General features: G+C 36.0%; 1 protein-coding gene across 1 annotated transcript in view; it reads left to right on the top strand.

The window, feature by feature from the left end:
* The window catches only part of LOC128185416 (uncharacterized), a 35,505-nt gene extending 20,981 nt beyond the window's left edge, over positions 1-14,524 (top strand). The window contains exons 8-9 of the mRNA XM_052855013.1: positions 13,238-13,379; positions 13,709-14,524. Coding sequence (XP_052710973.1) covers positions 13,238-13,379; positions 13,709-14,524 — 958 coding nt within the window. The remainder of the gene's footprint in view (positions 1-13,237; positions 13,380-13,708) is intronic.
* Positions 14,525-16,874: the final 2,350 nt, after the last annotated feature.

Genomic DNA, 16,874 nt, shown 5'->3' with positions numbered 1-16,874 from the left:
TAGAGAATCCAGACCAAGGCAAAACTGGGCGATTTAGAGATGAACAATTAACGGCTGTAAATCTGAGAAATATCTTGCCTATGACCGACTGGAAGGACTCTTTTTATAATAATAATTTTAAGAAAAGAGAAGAAAATAAAAAAATCCCACCCGAGGATACGAAAATGACCATTCATAGACTTTTTTTTAAAAGTGGAGAGTATGCTAATGTTGACGAACTGATTAATGAAATCAATCTGGCTCTTCTACGAACGTTTAGAAAACTGTGGATACAGTGTGGTGGCGGTGTTCCACAACAAAGATTGACAAAAGAACAGATATTAAGTTTAAGTGCAGACGAGGCAAGAAAACAATTAGCTAAACAAACAGAAAAAATAGAAGAGAGAATACTATCTAACAATAATCTGCAGTTGTTTCACGACAAGACTTTTGACCGATTAGAGTATCATATCAATGGAAGGAAATTACGTGAAGAATGCCTTTTTGCCATTCGTTTTCCTATCTCCTTAGCTTATAAATTGGGATTTGATGATGCTGCTCTTTTTCTTGAAAGTAACCATGACGTTGGCAAATTTATTGCTTTAGCTACAATGTACAATCAAGCTCAGGGAAAAAAAGATGAAGCGATAGGGTTTGGTCATACCAAATGGATCAACGTGGCTTATCATCCTCGTTACAGCCTTGACTTATCAGTAAACCTGAAACAATTATTCATCTACTGTGACGTCGTAGAACCCCAGATCGTAGGTTCTAATCAATTAAAATTGATGAGAGTAGTCCCCATCTACGCAACTCACCCACCCAATTGGGATAATTACCAAAATGTGTGGGAACCCAGAAGAGTAGAATATTTGAAATTGAGTAAGAAACATTTTGACACGATTGAAATTCAGATCAGAACTCCTTTAGGAACCGTATTTCCTTTTTTAAGTGGAAGAACGGTGGTAAAACTTCATTTTAAAAAAGCCTATTAAACATGGAGCTGTGGATTCTGATTGTTACTCTAACGATATCGACAATTTTGATATTTAGTTGGTGTATTGAATGTATAAGACGATACTGAGAGTATATAAATAGAGAGTTATTTACAATTTGACCTCATTATCAATCAACATGGCCTATAGACATAGACGAAGAAGAAGGGGTCAGAAAGGAGGATTTGTACAATTTATACCAGCTCTAATGAGTGCTCTTGCCCCTACGGTAGCAGGAATGGCACTTTCTAAAATTTCTTCTAGATTACTCCCTCAACGAGGGAGAGGAAGAAGAAGAATAGTAGCAAGAAGATACAGATATAGAAACAGACCCTAATTCAAAATGATATAAAAAGAGAAATCACTAAGTATATTTTTCAGTCTTGATGGATGTTTATAGCGGATTATTACGCCAAAAAGGTCACGGAGGCTTAGGTACTCTCCTTAAATTAGGAGGGTCCGTAGCGGCCAGTGCCTTAGCACCTCTCCTCGGAGATTTTGTAGGAGGTTTGATAAGAAAGAAAAAAAACAAACAAACGGGACGAGGTTTCGTGACTGATGCCCTAAAACAAGGTTTTAACGTCAGTAAAAATGCCTTTATGCGTGGGGTAGGAGTCAGAGATGCCCTAACTCAAGGTTTGAACACCAGTAAAGATACCATTTTACATAATTTAAGAGTCAGGAGTAGTAACAGACTTAAAAATATTGCTGTTCCTTTAGCCGATAGTCTTCTAAGACAAAAGCTTCCCCTTATGGGATCTCCTATCATTGGTTCAGTGCTTAGTAGTAAAGTGATACCAATGATAAAAAATAAGCTAGCCTCAGCTATTGAACGAAAAGTTAATCTCCTAATGCCAAATCAATGGGGTAGTGGGACAAGAAAAAGAAGAAGAAGAAGAAAACAAAGAGGCGAAGGAGTAGTCAGTGACCTAGTCAAAGGAGGAATTAAACAACTCCCTAAATTATTTAAAAAGGGGACTCAAGCCCTAATGAAAAGAGGAATTAAAAAAGGAATAAAAAGAGGAATTCAAAGAGGCGCTAAAAAAATCATTAAAGAAGGAACTAAACAAGCGATACAGACTGCTGCTAAAACAGGCATAGATGTCCTTAAAGGAAAAAATATAAAAGAAGCGAGTGTTGCCCGAGCCATAGAAGGTATTCAAAAAGCAGAACAAAATTTAGGGAAAACATTACCAATTCTAGCGAAGGGAGGACCTACTAAAAAAAGAAAAAGAACAATAAAAGTGGGAACAGGTAAAAAAGCAAGACTCATGGATATTTTTGACTGACCAATGCCCCCACCCTATAAAAAGAGAGTCAGACCCCTCACCCTAGACAGTCGAGTAGCTTAATTCAAAAGTCACGCACACACACTTTTTACCCTTCAAAAATGATGCACAGAGAGTCATGCATGTGTGGGATGGACAATTTAGAATTGTTCCAGGTTCCCCCCACCAACATAGCCTTGGAAGAATCGAAATGGATGGAATATTATCCCATTTCCAGTACCCTCGATTCCGATACAGCTCCCATTGAATTCGATATTCAGGGACAGGGAGACGAATACATAGATCTCTCACAGACTTATTTACAAATAGTTTGTAAATTCACCAAATCCGATGGCGCTGCTTTAACGGGAGCTAATTCCGCTTCCACTCCCGTGAATAACATCATACATTCCTTGTTCTCAGAAATCGATCTCACTCTGAATGGTAAAATCGTTACCCCAGGAACAGATACCTATCCTTACAAAGCCTATTTAGAGAAATTACTTTCTTACAGACCCGAAACCTTAGACTCTCAAATGTTTGCTTGCAGTCTGTGGGAAAAAGACACGGCAGGACATATGGATGATTGTAATGTAGCGGCTGCAGCTCTAGGTAAAAGGGAATATACTGCCGTTAATGACAAAATCACCATAACTCCTGCAAATATAGCACTGTCCTACCCAGCAGATTCTGAAAACGACGGGTTGAGAAAGCGTCGCAATGTCATCGAGAACAGCAAAAAGATTACTTTAATCGATCGTCTGTATCTAGATCTCTTTCAACAGGACAAATTCATTCCCAACGGAGTAGATATTCGTTTGAGATTTAACCGAACGAAATCTGATTTTCACATGATGACTTATGCAGGGAGTTCAGGAAAAATAAAACTTCTGAACGTGTTACTGTGGGTCAGAAAAGTCAGACCTACTGCAGCCGTGTTAAATACTGTCAACCAGAGGTTGAACGTAGAAACGGCCAAGTATCCCCTAAGACGGGTAGACGTTAAAACGTTCACCATTCCTACAGGAACCCAATCCAAAATCAGCGATCATCTGTTTCAAGGGCAAATGCCAAAACGAATCGTTTTGGGCCTGGTAGCTAATGACGCTTTCAATGGCACATCCAACAAAAACCCGTTCAATTTCAAAAACGCCAAAGTCAAAAGATTAGATGTCACCATTAACGGAGAAACCATCAGTACCCGACCCTATGAGCCGGATTTCGAGAACGACTTGTATCTCAGATCCTACTTGAGTCTGTATCAAGGACTGGGAAAATTCGGTGCCGATTGGGCCCCAGGAATTACTTTCGACGAGTATAAAGACGGCTACACCTTGTGGTGTATAGATTTCACCAAAGATCAGGAGGCACAGCTTGACAAGTTTCATCTCATTGAAACAGGAAATTTGAGAATCGAAATTCAATTTGCAGAAAACACGGCAGAAACTCTGAATTGTTTAGTCTACGCTGAATTTGATAACGTGCTAGAAATCAACAAACAAAGAGAAGTCAGCACTGACTTTTAATGGATACCTATCAATTGAAAAAAGTCTTAAAGGCAGATTTAGGATCTTCTTTTGCAGGTGTCTATGCCCTAGATATAATTCCTAAACATTTAAATTTTAAAGAAAAAGCCATGGTCATAAACACAGATCCTCAAGATCAACCGGGAGCTCATTGGGTGTGTTTATATTTAGACGGAGATACGATAGAATATTTCGATTCTTATGGATTTCCCCCCTTGTATAAGGAAATTGAAGAATTTATTGAAAGAAACAGTCATCACATGATATATAATGGAAGGCGTTATCAAGATTTTACAAGTAAAGTGTGCGGGGAATATTGTGTCTATTTTTTACATCATCGTCATAGAAGAGGCCGTAAAGTATTAAAACAATTATTTCCTAAACACTGGACACCAAAACAAACAGATCGTTACGTGAGACGATGGTTCAAAGAAAACTATAAAAAGCCTAAAACGCACAAAGGTCAATGCTGTAAGAGTTACGATCAGACTTGGCAAGAGAGGTCACCCTAGTTCAGCTAGTGAATGAAACACCTGGCTGTGACACGTCACGTAGTCCGGTACCGAGAAACAAACTACTTTCGTTATTGATAGCATATAAAAAGACAGCTCAAATCATTATTCGTCACAATTTGGATGGGGAAGTGCCACAGTAAAGTAAAACGCAACAATAAAATGGAAGAGATAAGAGCTGTGATCGCGTTGCCCTTAGCGGACGGCGATGTTGGATACCTGGTACCAAAGATCGAATATCCTCCCACAATATTTGAACCGATGGAAGTAGAGAAGATGGAACCAGAGAGACTTTATTTAGAATTGAAAGAAAAAGAGAAAGAAGGAGAGAAGGAAGAAGAGGAGGAGGAGGAGGAGGAAGAAAAGAAAGAAGGAGAAGAAAGAGAGAAAGAAAAAGAGAGAGAAGAAGAAGAAGAAACAGATGAGGAGGAAATAGAAGAAGAAGGAAAAGAGGCGGAGACAGAAATTTTCGTGGTGGAGAAAATGGAGGAGGGAACTGATAAAACCCCCTTAGAAGTGGTCGCATCCGATTTCCAAGAGCTATTAAATGATCTCACTTATGGAGATGACGGTGAGTGGGTCGAGATGCAGCTTATGGGAGAAGAAAAAGACACGGACAAAATGGTAGAGAACATGAGTCAAGAGGAGCGTGAGGAAATCGAGGGAGCCAAAGCAGACAAAGTAAGCGGGGTTTACAAAATTTGTACGGATTACGGGAAAGCCAAAGAAGAATTGACTGGATTATGGCTGAACTGCGAAACCTACAGCAATATGGTCAACCATTTGGGAGGAGAGAAAAGAAAAAGAGAAGAGGAAGTAGCCGATCAAGAAAGAAGTAGGAAAAAACTAAGACATGCTAAAAGACAATTACTCTACCAGTCTTACCTGAAAATGAAAATGCTAGGAAACAACGCCGAACTCCTGAAATTGCTCCAAGTCTGCAGAGTGATGGAAAAAATCAAGAATATGTGAAATCCGTGTGAAAAAAAATCAATCTGTGTATATATGTGACTAAAAATTATTTTGGATTCTTTATATCATTAATGGTAAATATGTTTTTTTCTCATTACTAAAGTCTTTCAAAAATCATGTAAATATGTTGTATGTTTGTTTGCTGAGTTTCCAATTAAAAAGTTTTTTTGCATTTGAAATTCATTGTTTATTATTTTATCATATAAAGAGGACTCTGGTCCTAAGAAAAAACAAGAGGTGATATTTTTTCATATATTTTATTTGAACAAACAAGTTTAATAACCAAAAGGAAGAGTCTTAAAATCATCAATGATCTGCCGTTTATCATATACAATTTGATATTTCTTAGTAAAATGTTTGGTCAATAATTCATGTCTCTTGGTTCTCTGGATTTTATGAGGATAAGTGACCGTCACTTCATCCAATTCTTTAAAAATCATTTTCTCTAAAGCCTTCATGGTTACGATTTGAGAAGCTCGATGATTCAAAGTAAGGCCTTTGACTTTTTGCACGCTTTTTCCAGTATCTGTTTCAAACGCATAATTCTTAGGGCCACCAGACATGAATTTGGTAATATGACCTCCCTCCAATTCGTCGGTCCATCCTCCTAAACTATTGACTATAGTAGGATTATACAAGCCTTCTACGTGTTGATAAATAATACTGTCGGTATCGAAATAAAGAACCCGATCTCCTAATTTTTCTAAGGTGTCGTATAAATGTAAACGAGCATGAGCAGTAGTAAAAGCAGCTAACACCACGTTTCCAAAGGGGCAGTCTTCGATGAAATCTTGTTTTTCCAGATAATTAATCAAAATCAGATCGCGTTCGGGTTGTTCTAAGTTGTTTAATAACTCAACTCCTTTGATTTCAAGAGTGCTGTCCTGTAACATTCTCGTCAATTGTTCTTCTTCGTTCAAATATTCGATTTTAGGTAATTGAAGGCGCTGAGCAAATTTTCCCCACAAACAATTCAAAAATAACTTGGCAATAGTTCGTTTCACGGGATTTTTCTCGATTTCTATAGGGTTCAACATCAATTTCTCTCGATCAAATATGTCGCGGATGTAAGCTACCCGTTGTTCCTCGGTCTCGCAATCGGGGGGATATCCAGAGGCTTCCTGTTTGATTTTCAAAAACGTGTCAATGTAACTGCGAAAGAGATCCTGACTTTTTTCTGGAAAATGCCACACTTCGTAAATTTTCTTTAACTGGTATCCGCATTCTAAGGCTTTTTGAAGTTCGCTAGTCACCCAAGTTCCCGTGATACAGCGTTCAGAATCTGTATGCTGACAGCGATACTGAGAATCTTGACAAAGTTTTTGGGCACAAGTACGACATAAGGGAAACAATAATTTTCCTCCGGTACGATAGGGTAAAACGGGATGATAGAGACCCCGAGGGGGTAAAACCTGACATTGAATCAACCCGAAATAATTAGAAATCTCCTCAAAATTCTCCGTGATGATTTCTGGATGACCCATGGGAAAAGGTCTATGTTTCAAAACAAAAGGATATAAAGAACAAACGTCTACATATCTCATGTCTCCCTCGGTACAAAATAAACGCGTGGCATTGGTGCGCCCCCCATACAAAGCTTCCCTAGGATTCAAAGGATCTTGAAAATTTAAATTGCCCACAAACTCTTGCAATTCAAAATTATTTTTCATTTCCAAATCAAAATCGTGTTCCCAAATAGAAACTACTTTATACCCCTGTTCTCTCAAATGATGTTCTCTAATTAAAGTCTGTTCGTACAACGTCCCGTAAGTACAATCGACTCGATGAGGATGATTTTCATTCTCTAAATCAGAATGACATTGAGGGCAGCCGTGCCAGTAACATCCATGAAATTCGTACACGGTATTCGATTCTGGATCGTAACCGTCTACGGTATAGGGCCCTAAATTTATTTCTCCACCATTTTTAGCATGATAAATCACCCGCCCGTCTCGACTCATCCAAGCTAACCATCGACAAGCTTTCATTGAAAATTGTCGGGCTGGGTCGTATCCCAAATTCGGTATGATGGCAATACTGTCTTCCGGCATGAATCCCCTTCGATAGGCTAAATTAGCAGTACTGGCAAAAGTAATGGCTTCTTGAAAAGGATTGACTTGTACCAACCTCTGTATGGTCTTTCTAAATTGAGCGCAACATCGTTGTAAAATGTCTACGTCAGAGATACAGTAATCTAAGAATTCTTTTTGAAAATCAAACAATTTCCCTTCTTGTTGCCGATACCAATCATAAAACGCTTTTCGTCCAGAACAAGTCATGTCGTCAGGATTGTAATAAGAAGCGGGGGGATAGGGACCCACATAATTCTGATTTTGCTCCGTATTAAAAAAATGGGGAAAATATCCTTTCTTCATTTCCTCAAATCCAAAAGCCGAAGGCATTTTTGATAAAGCAAAAGGCAAATAATTATAAGAATCTATAAATTTCAAACCAAGAACTTCCATAGATAAAATCTTAGTTCCGTTCATGATCACCGAGGGAGTTATGCAAGCGGTATGTACCAAATAATTCAAAATAAATTGCCCATCGTATCCCTTGAAATTGTGAGCTATGACAATGGCCCCTTCGTGCAAAAGCTGAGATTGACTTTTTTGAGTAGCGTGAGGCTGGGCCTGAAAAAGCCATTCCATGAATTGTTTCAAAGTATCAGAACCACGAAACAAATGGCGTCGAGGGCCTAAATGTTCACAGTGAGAACAGGTCTGATCTACCTTTAAATGATCACAATGCTGACACACACGATGAGCTACACATAAATTAGGGACGTGAGTTCCATTTTCTTGAGTACATTCAAAATCAAAATAAATGTACATTTGAATTTTTTTCCCTCTCTCTTTTAGAGTAGGTTTGACTTGAACAAAACATTGGTGATCTTTCTCGACCATTTCTCTACAAATCTTACACCATTTTCCGTCCCCACATTTGTGATAAGGGAGTAACTTTTTACTCATCCATTTTTGACAGTGAGAACATCGATCCATTAAACTGCATACAGTAGTTTCACAGTTTACACTGTAAGACTCTAAATGTCTCTGATAACAAATCTTGCTTTTAAAATACCCCTTACAATCAGAACAAACAATGCTACTCCCATCGGAAATACATGGGGTGTCCCCCAAACAAAAAGAACAAAGGTAAGGACATTTGACTCTATGATCTTCAATGTGACTATAACCTACATCGCAATAATCGCAGTAATATTTGTTTTCGGTCAATCCAGGCATAGACAAAATAGTATCGTAGTGTTCATCATCCAACAAAACATTCAAACATTTTCCATTTCCTTTTCCTTTGTAAATAGCCTCTAATTTCAGTCGAGAAGAGACCGTTTTAAATTGAAATATTTTCAATCGATATTCAGGAAGCAATACTTCTTGTAACTTGTTCCATTCCTCGGGACCGCAGGGCAAATTAGCATCACAATGAGCTTTTTTCATCAACTCTAAAGCTTCTTTTTTCTGCTGGGGGGAAAGAATATCATTCCTTTTAATACGATCCCACTGTTTTTTCCAACGGGGCAATTCCAAAAGATCCGAGGGGCGCTGACTGTGTAACCGAGCTACAGCGATAGCTCGAGGGAGACAGAGATGATCACCTACATTTTTAATTTTCAATACAGATCTTTTTCCTTTCTTAAACTTCTCTTTATTAGCATGTAGATGTCTGACTTTTTGACCTCCGCTTCCCTGAGGATATTTGACGTGAAACAATTCAAATTCAGCAGATCCGTCCGTAATAGTAAAATCTTTTTTCGATTGCTGCACTGCCTGAACTTTATTCAAAATAGTAGCTTCGTTCAAATTCTTTGATTGAGTAAATTCATACCAAATCTCAGAATCTAAAGACGGATGGCGCAAATTCAATCTCAAATAATCGTTAGGATTACATTGCATGCGCTCTTTCACTTCTTTCAACATGTCGCTCAATAAACGTTTCACAAAACCGCTATCTGATTTCTGGGGGAAAGGTCGAAAGCTGACCGTATATACATTTTGTTTCACTTTAAATTTGCGAGATTGTCGCCCCCTGTCTAATCTAACGTTGTAAAAGTCAGAAACCACTTTTTTCTTAACAGCTTTTCTGACCGCTTTTTTTTTCTTTAAAAGTTTTAAATTTTCATCGATCAATCGCTTTCTTTTATATCTCAACAAACGAGATTTATTCAACAAAATGCTTTCGTCTACATTCATCTCTCTCGCTTTCAAGGGAAGGATCCAAATGAAAAAAGTATTTAATAATGCTATAGTTATATTCATCAAAACATGTTTACGAACTCATATCAAGGTCGCTAGACAGCTACGTCAGAGTATTTTTTACCATAAACTAGGTCACACAGCTGTCTAGGTCACACAGCTGTTGTTTACGATCAAGGTCGCTAGACAGCTACGTCAGAGTATTTTTTACCATAAACTAGGTCACACAGCTGTCTAGGTCACACAGCTGTTGTTTACGTCGCAGCTACATTGACTCCAGACACGTACACAGAGCTAGCGAGGTCACACAGGTGTTGTTTACCCAGCAGCTGCATTGACTCAAGTCACGTACACGGAGGGTATATAACACAGCATTTCTCTTCAGTTCCTCACACCATTGAATGGAAAGCCTTCAGAACCTTATCGTGGAAAAAATCAGAGAGAAATTCAGCAACATGGCAGAGGAAAAGAAAATCAAAGAAGAACCAAAAGAAGAAGAAATGACTGAGATTGAGCCAGCCAAGAAGTTTGGATTCTCAGCCTCCGAGGAAAAAGAAGAAAAACCAGCATTTCTTCTAAAGCCTCCCAGAAATGAAGGCGGAGAAACTTACTTAGACATACTGAAAAGAGAAAAGCAGGAAGACAAGGAGTTCTACAAAATGATCGTCATCCAAGAAAAAAGAAGACTGGATAAGAACCCTCACTTAGTGACAGGAACCTTTGGACCCGGAACGGGCACAAAATCCCTCTACAGCAAAATACAAGACCTGCTCAAGGATTACTATTACCCAGAAAACGAGTTCAACAGGCTGAAATTGGACGTCATTCTAGCAGAAAAAATAAAGGAAGAGGCTGAAGCAGAACTACAACAGAAAAGAGACGTGGAAATGGAACTGCAGATCACCAAAGAAGAACTACAAAAGGTCATCAAAGAAAATGAAAAAGCCACTAAGAAAATTCATGATTTGAAAGAAGAAGTCGGAGAGCAAGAAAAAGAAATTGAAGAGCAAGAAAAAGAAAATGACGAACAGGATAAAGAAATAGACAAACTGGAAGAAGAAGTCGAAAAACTGAAAGAAAAAATCCACAAACTAGAAAAAGTTCCTCCCCTATACTTCTCCGAGGAAGAGTACAAAAGACTAAAAACCTTCAATTGGATACTAGAAAACGAGCTAGAGAGAGCAGATATGAAAAATACTGCACTGGAAGAAAAACTGACTGAAAAAGAAAACGAACTGCAGGAATTGAAGGACAATCTCCAAGAAAACAGAGAAATAATGAAACGCATGGAATGCGAAATGGAAACTTGGATCGACTTCGATTACGTACAAAAATCAAAGGAAATGGAGAAAAAACTGGCTGAAAAAGAAAAAGAACTCCAACAAAAGAATGACATGATAACTCGCATGGAAGCCGATTTGTTCACTTGGATGGACAACGATGCTAAAAGAATCCAAGATAAAGAAAAAGTCCTGGATAAAAAAATGACAGAAAAAGAAAAAGAGCTCCAAGAATACAAACAACATGTCAAAGAAATGGAAAATATCAACCAGAAAATGAAAGAAGAAGTACAGAAAGCCACTCCCTTATACGATACCTCAGAAGCCGCAACTTTCATCAGAGAAATTCAACAGAAAGCTGATGAACAAATCCAAAAAGCTAAAGAAAAATTGGCCCTCATGGAAGCAGAAGTCGACGCACTCAAGCTAGACAACAAAGAAAACGTCAAAATATTCGGAGAAATACTGGACCAAATTCTCCCCCACATCAAGGATATGACAGAAACTTTCAACGAAGCCGAAGAATGGGTGAAAGCAGCAGCCACAGGACAAGAAAGAGAAGCATGGAGCATCTATGTCGAACCCAAAATCGCCACGGAAGAAAAATTCAAAAGTCTCAAGGCACTCTTCACCGAACATTGCAAAAAATTCTGCTTCGTCAGAAACGGAAGAACCCACAATATCAGCGGGGAAATTCAGCTGAAAAAACCACTCAACATCAAAGAACTCAACAAACTCCTGGGACCAAACATCTATCTGAACGGAGGACCGAAGGAACAAGCCACTGAAAAATGGTCCATGGCCGCGAAGTTCAACGAAAATGATTATTTCTCGATCTTCTTCACGGATCAAGCCCTCAAAGGCGGGGAAACATCATGTGAAATCAGCAAATAAACGTGTTCCGAGTGAAAAAAATTCGTTTCCGAGTGAAAAAAAATTGTTCTTTATTAACATTTTTCTCCTTAAACAATGTATATATGTTCATTTGTTCATTTATTTGCTTTGAATTCAATAAAATTTGACTTTGTTCTGTCTAAACTGCCTTTGTTTACCTTTATTCAGACGCCATTTTGGATTTGACCTAAATAATATTAGACGCCATTTTGGATTTGACCTCAGTTGACCCCCCTATCTAGGGGCCTTATACTACTTATTACTACGCGGCGCAGCCAATACCGTTTTCCGGTTATGCTATAAGACACGCCCATTTTGGGTCACTCATCTTTAATGAAGTTATTGGATTATAGGCTTCAAAATTGATTCGTAATGTTATCACAGGCAAAGACAGTTGAAAATATAAATATTTTTGGATATAGTATTGCCCATTGATTTTGCCTATAGAACCGCTTTTTATGTATGTTTCCGCAGCAAAAAATAATGACCACTATGCTTCTTGGACACCTATTAAAGTTTTATAGATTATACCCAACTGGAAGATTGAAAGCTGTGTAAATTCAAATTGTAACCATTGAACAGAAGCGGTTGTTATAAAACAGTTCTAAAAAACATCTTTTCCTGATATATTAATTATTAACACCATATAAGGTGTTAGGTCTGCCTTCATGCATGTTTGTTTTGAAAGAGGAAAATAACATGGAAAAAAAAAAGATTATTGAATAATATGAAATTTAGGACCAAGTCAACAGATTCAAAAAACAAATCATATTGATGTACTGTGGTTAGAAACGTGCATTGAAGATTTTTTTTTTGCAGTTCTTGAAACTTTCAAAATTTATTGATAATGGTTATTTTACATGAGATAAAAGGAATGGAAAACAGAAAAACATAAACAATGGAATAATAGCTTATCATATTGACTGCTTTTTGGTAAATTTTATGTAGATGTAATTCAACAATTTACACACTAAGAAGAACAGTTGAAGAGTTTAGGGAAATTTAAATACTGAAAATAAGACAAAATCTGTATTGATTTGTATCATCTGTGGGGTGGGGAGGTTTTTTTTTCAATTTGTCAAGTGTGATGTTGACAAAATCAGTAACATTACTTTCAGGGCACCACAAAATAATATTACTAGACGTTTACTTTAGTGTCATCTTTTTGTAATTTTTTTGTTCATGTCATGATCATGAAGTGTTTGAATGATTCTAATAAATGCAGTCGGAACTTTTCTTATTTTCCTCCCCATCTTCGATTAATAAAGTTAGTAATCATTACTGTCCAATCTTCCCCTTTGTGACCACTGAGGCTGAAACAACCAAAAAACAACCACCTCAGTAGTCCCAAATGGAAAGACATTATAATAATTTTACCGATTTTGTTATTACCAACCGTTTGATTTAGGGGGGGGGGGGGGAGGGTTCTACAAAAACTAGTTTGATTTTGTTCATGTTGGGATCAACATTTAATTTGAAGTATGATCAATAGTTATTAATATATATGATGAAAACTAAAAACAAACCCCTATAACGTTGATACTTTATATTTTTATACTCGGACTGATTTTGATTGGTTGTTTATATTTTTTGTCAGATTTCTTCAAGAAATATTAGTAGCTGTGTCTAAAAGTTTAAACTCAAGACTTGAATTAGGAAATAAAACTGAGAAAGAACAGATGGATTTGGCCAGAGATCATATTAAAAAGATCAAGTTTTGGACCGCACAATGCAGAGAGGTATTCTAAAAAATTACTCAAATGGATCTTTTTTAAGGGGGGGGGGGGGGTACATTAAGGCATATAAACACTAGCAATAAGTGAGATATTTCTTTTCATGTAGCAGTAACTCACCTTATTTTATGTCACATTTACTTAACTTGTTAACATTTCATTGATATTTCTTGGTATAATTTATTCAATGAAACTAAATTTACATTGTATTGTGTTGTATGGGTTTCCAAATTTCTTTGAAAAAAAATGTTTCAATTTTGATAACAAAAAAGGGTCATATGATAATATTTAAATCAAATAAATTTATGAAATATTTATGAATCTTTAAAATTCAGGTCAGAAAAGCTTCACAAAAAAGAATAAAGAAAGTCATTGAAGATATAGCACAAGAATGCTATGATTACATGTCAACAGATGAGGGTAAAAACAAAATCCTAAATCCACCAGGTCATCCTCCAATTATGGAAGTTATCTGGCAACCACGTCAATTTGCTATGGAAATACACGAGAGAGTTCTGTTGTATATTGAACATTTTCTGAAATCCAGTGAAGTTAATGAAAAAGTTGTTACTGAAAAAGAAGAAATTGAATCCTTTTACAAAAAAGTTTCATCGGAACTTTCTGATATGGAAGAGGGCTGGACTGTCATTCGTATATTTGAAATAGAATGTCTTACTGACACAAATGCAGAAATGTCAAAAGCTTCCATTGCTGGGATTGTCCTTGCCACGTCTCCTATTTGGTTACCCATTGCTGCCATTGGTATCGCATTAGGTGTTGCTTTTTCTGGACTAACAATTGCGATATCCCCAGTTTTAGTTCCAACAATTCTGATTTTGGGAAGGGATACTAGGAAAAAGAAAGTTATTGACGAGGAATATAACAAGTGTCGTATGTCAATCAGAAGTCTCGTATCCAATGAACTTGAATCAACCTGTGGCGCATTTATTAATAAGCTGATAGATAGAATAACATTGGACCTGCTTCCTAAACGAATAAAATCCTTAGAAAAAATGATACAGCAACTGTTGGATAATCGTAGACAAATTCTGGCAAACCAGGAATCACTTTGCAATCTTTCAAGGAAAGTTAAAGTCATTGAGAAATCTGCGACAGAATTCAAAAGACGTTTGCCAAATGGAATGTTATAATATATATATATATATATATATATATATATATATATATATATATATATATATATATATATATATATATATATATATATAAGCGCTCCAAGGTCCGTTCGTCATCGAGAGCAAGATTTTTGTCTAGCTTTATATGACCGAGTGGTAAGAGCGGTGTCCGGTCACTGCTAGGAGCTAGGACACCTGTCATTGTGCCGATAGAACTTTCAGTCTATTACTTTTATTTTCTTTTTTACTACCAAACATTGGTTTAAAATGGATTGTGATAAAGATCTACATTACAAAATGAAGGAAATACGTTGCAATTCAAATCCTCGTTACATGTATTTCTATTTAAGTGATTAAGCTCTAAGGAAAAGTGATAGTTGTCATTAAAACAGCTATATTTATCTCCAAAAACGCTTACTATATTGTTTTGCGCATGGTCACAATAACCGCATAACACAACGTTGCATCATTGGTTAAGATGAGCTTAAAAGAACACTTTATATTCGAGAAGAAAGGGATGAGAAACCATAACCTATTTTAGCAAAAGAAATGTATTTTAGCATTTTTGTATTTAAAGTGTGGTTTTGTCTGATGGATTTTATTTTTTTATTGAGGAAAAATGATGTCTCTTGCTGATAGTTGATTGGGACAAGCGGAATCGATAACTTTACTTATAGTTTTAAACGCAATATGATGGAAAATGTATTGTAACCAACAATGAAATTTGTGCGCATATATAAAACAAATAAACCAAATCTACGATGTATGCTGTAGTACTTTTTGTTTAGGTATATATTTTTTTTATTTTGACCACAAAATAAAATGCATTTCAACGGCGGAAAATCGTTCCCACGAAATATATTTGGGGCTACGAAATTATTTCAACGAAATGAAAATGAAATGAAAATCAAAATTGTTATGCTGATGCTATATGCTTTTAGTATACCTTCTATCTTTTAAAATAGTGATATAAACATATATAGATAAACAGTTTGTTGGAAAAAAAAAACACAACATTTTTGTAGGTAAGACCCTGATATCTACGCGTTTATTAGTTTATTCTAAAATTATATTATATATACAACCACGTATATGGAATTGGAAAATTTGAGCAAAAATGAGAAAAGGTGAATTTTAAAACTATAAAAAATATTGAAGTCATTAGTATTACAACTAATTGTTTCACGTCGGGTACCGGTAACACGAACCTTTTTCATTGAAATACTGAACACTTATGTACTTATGTACCATATATATCAGAGAAGAATCAAATGCTAATACGTACTGTCCTTGGCTACTGTGTCAAATATATACATGGGATGTGATTGTATTACTTTGCGAGAACGTTATATAAAGAAATTTGTTTTGTAGCTTTCAATTTATAAAAGAAATATCAAACATTTGACCTTATATCAGAAATACCTCTGAGTTTAGACGCACAAATTACTCTGATTACTAACATTTCAATGATTGATATGGAGTTAGAAATGAAAATTGTATGTTAAAATAACATAGGTAGTGATGATCATGACGAGAATGTTCAACTATTTCATTCAGGTAATTATAGAACTAACATTTGTTTACTTTATAATAAAATATAGACACTAATATGAATTTCTAAAAGAGCAAATGAATATTGTCGTTTACTGAACTTTATTTTAGTCGTGTAATCTTAATCTGATAAAAAAAAAAAAAAATTCAGTAAACTGACAGTATTATATTGAGGAACCTAAGAATAGTATGGAAGACTAAGAATACATGTACTAGTATTTGCGTTAGAATACAGTCAGTTAGAACGACGTCTTTGTAAATGAATACATTCAGATTTCATTATTTGACAACAGATGAAACAGCATGTTGTACGATATATCATTAATCTTCATTTAATTTATAATTCCTTACACAGCCTTCTGAGATTAAATATTAAATATTGTTTTGCTATGTATAAAAGAGTTTGGTTTATATAAATATTAATTCTTCATTGGCGTTTACCAGTGTTTTCTTCATAAACAATTTAAAAAGATTTTGAAAAATATCACATTCTAGCTGATGTTTCAAGTTCACATGAATTGTATGTTTCCAGTTCACAAGTCCAAGTAGCTAGTACTTGGTGTATTTCAGTAGCTGAGTATAACAATTATACTGTATCATCAAAATAATTTTTGTTTAAAAAGCACAATTAAAAGAATTAAGATATTATATCATTAATCTTATCAAAGTGTGTCACCAGTAAATATTTAGATAATCTTTGAAAAATTCAGGTAAATCTCAGAAGCAGACTTTAATTGCTATTGAAACACAATATTCAAACCTATTGTTTTCAATTTGTACATTATTATCAAATGTGTGCAAAACGGGAACACAT

This window comes from Crassostrea angulata, chromosome 5 (assembly GCF_025612915.1).
Source record: "Crassostrea angulata isolate pt1a10 chromosome 5, ASM2561291v2, whole genome shotgun sequence".
NCBI classification, from domain to species: Eukaryota; Metazoa; Mollusca; class Bivalvia; order Ostreida; family Ostreidae; genus Magallana; species Magallana angulata.
This window is presented reverse-complemented; position numbering and strand designations above follow the sequence as displayed.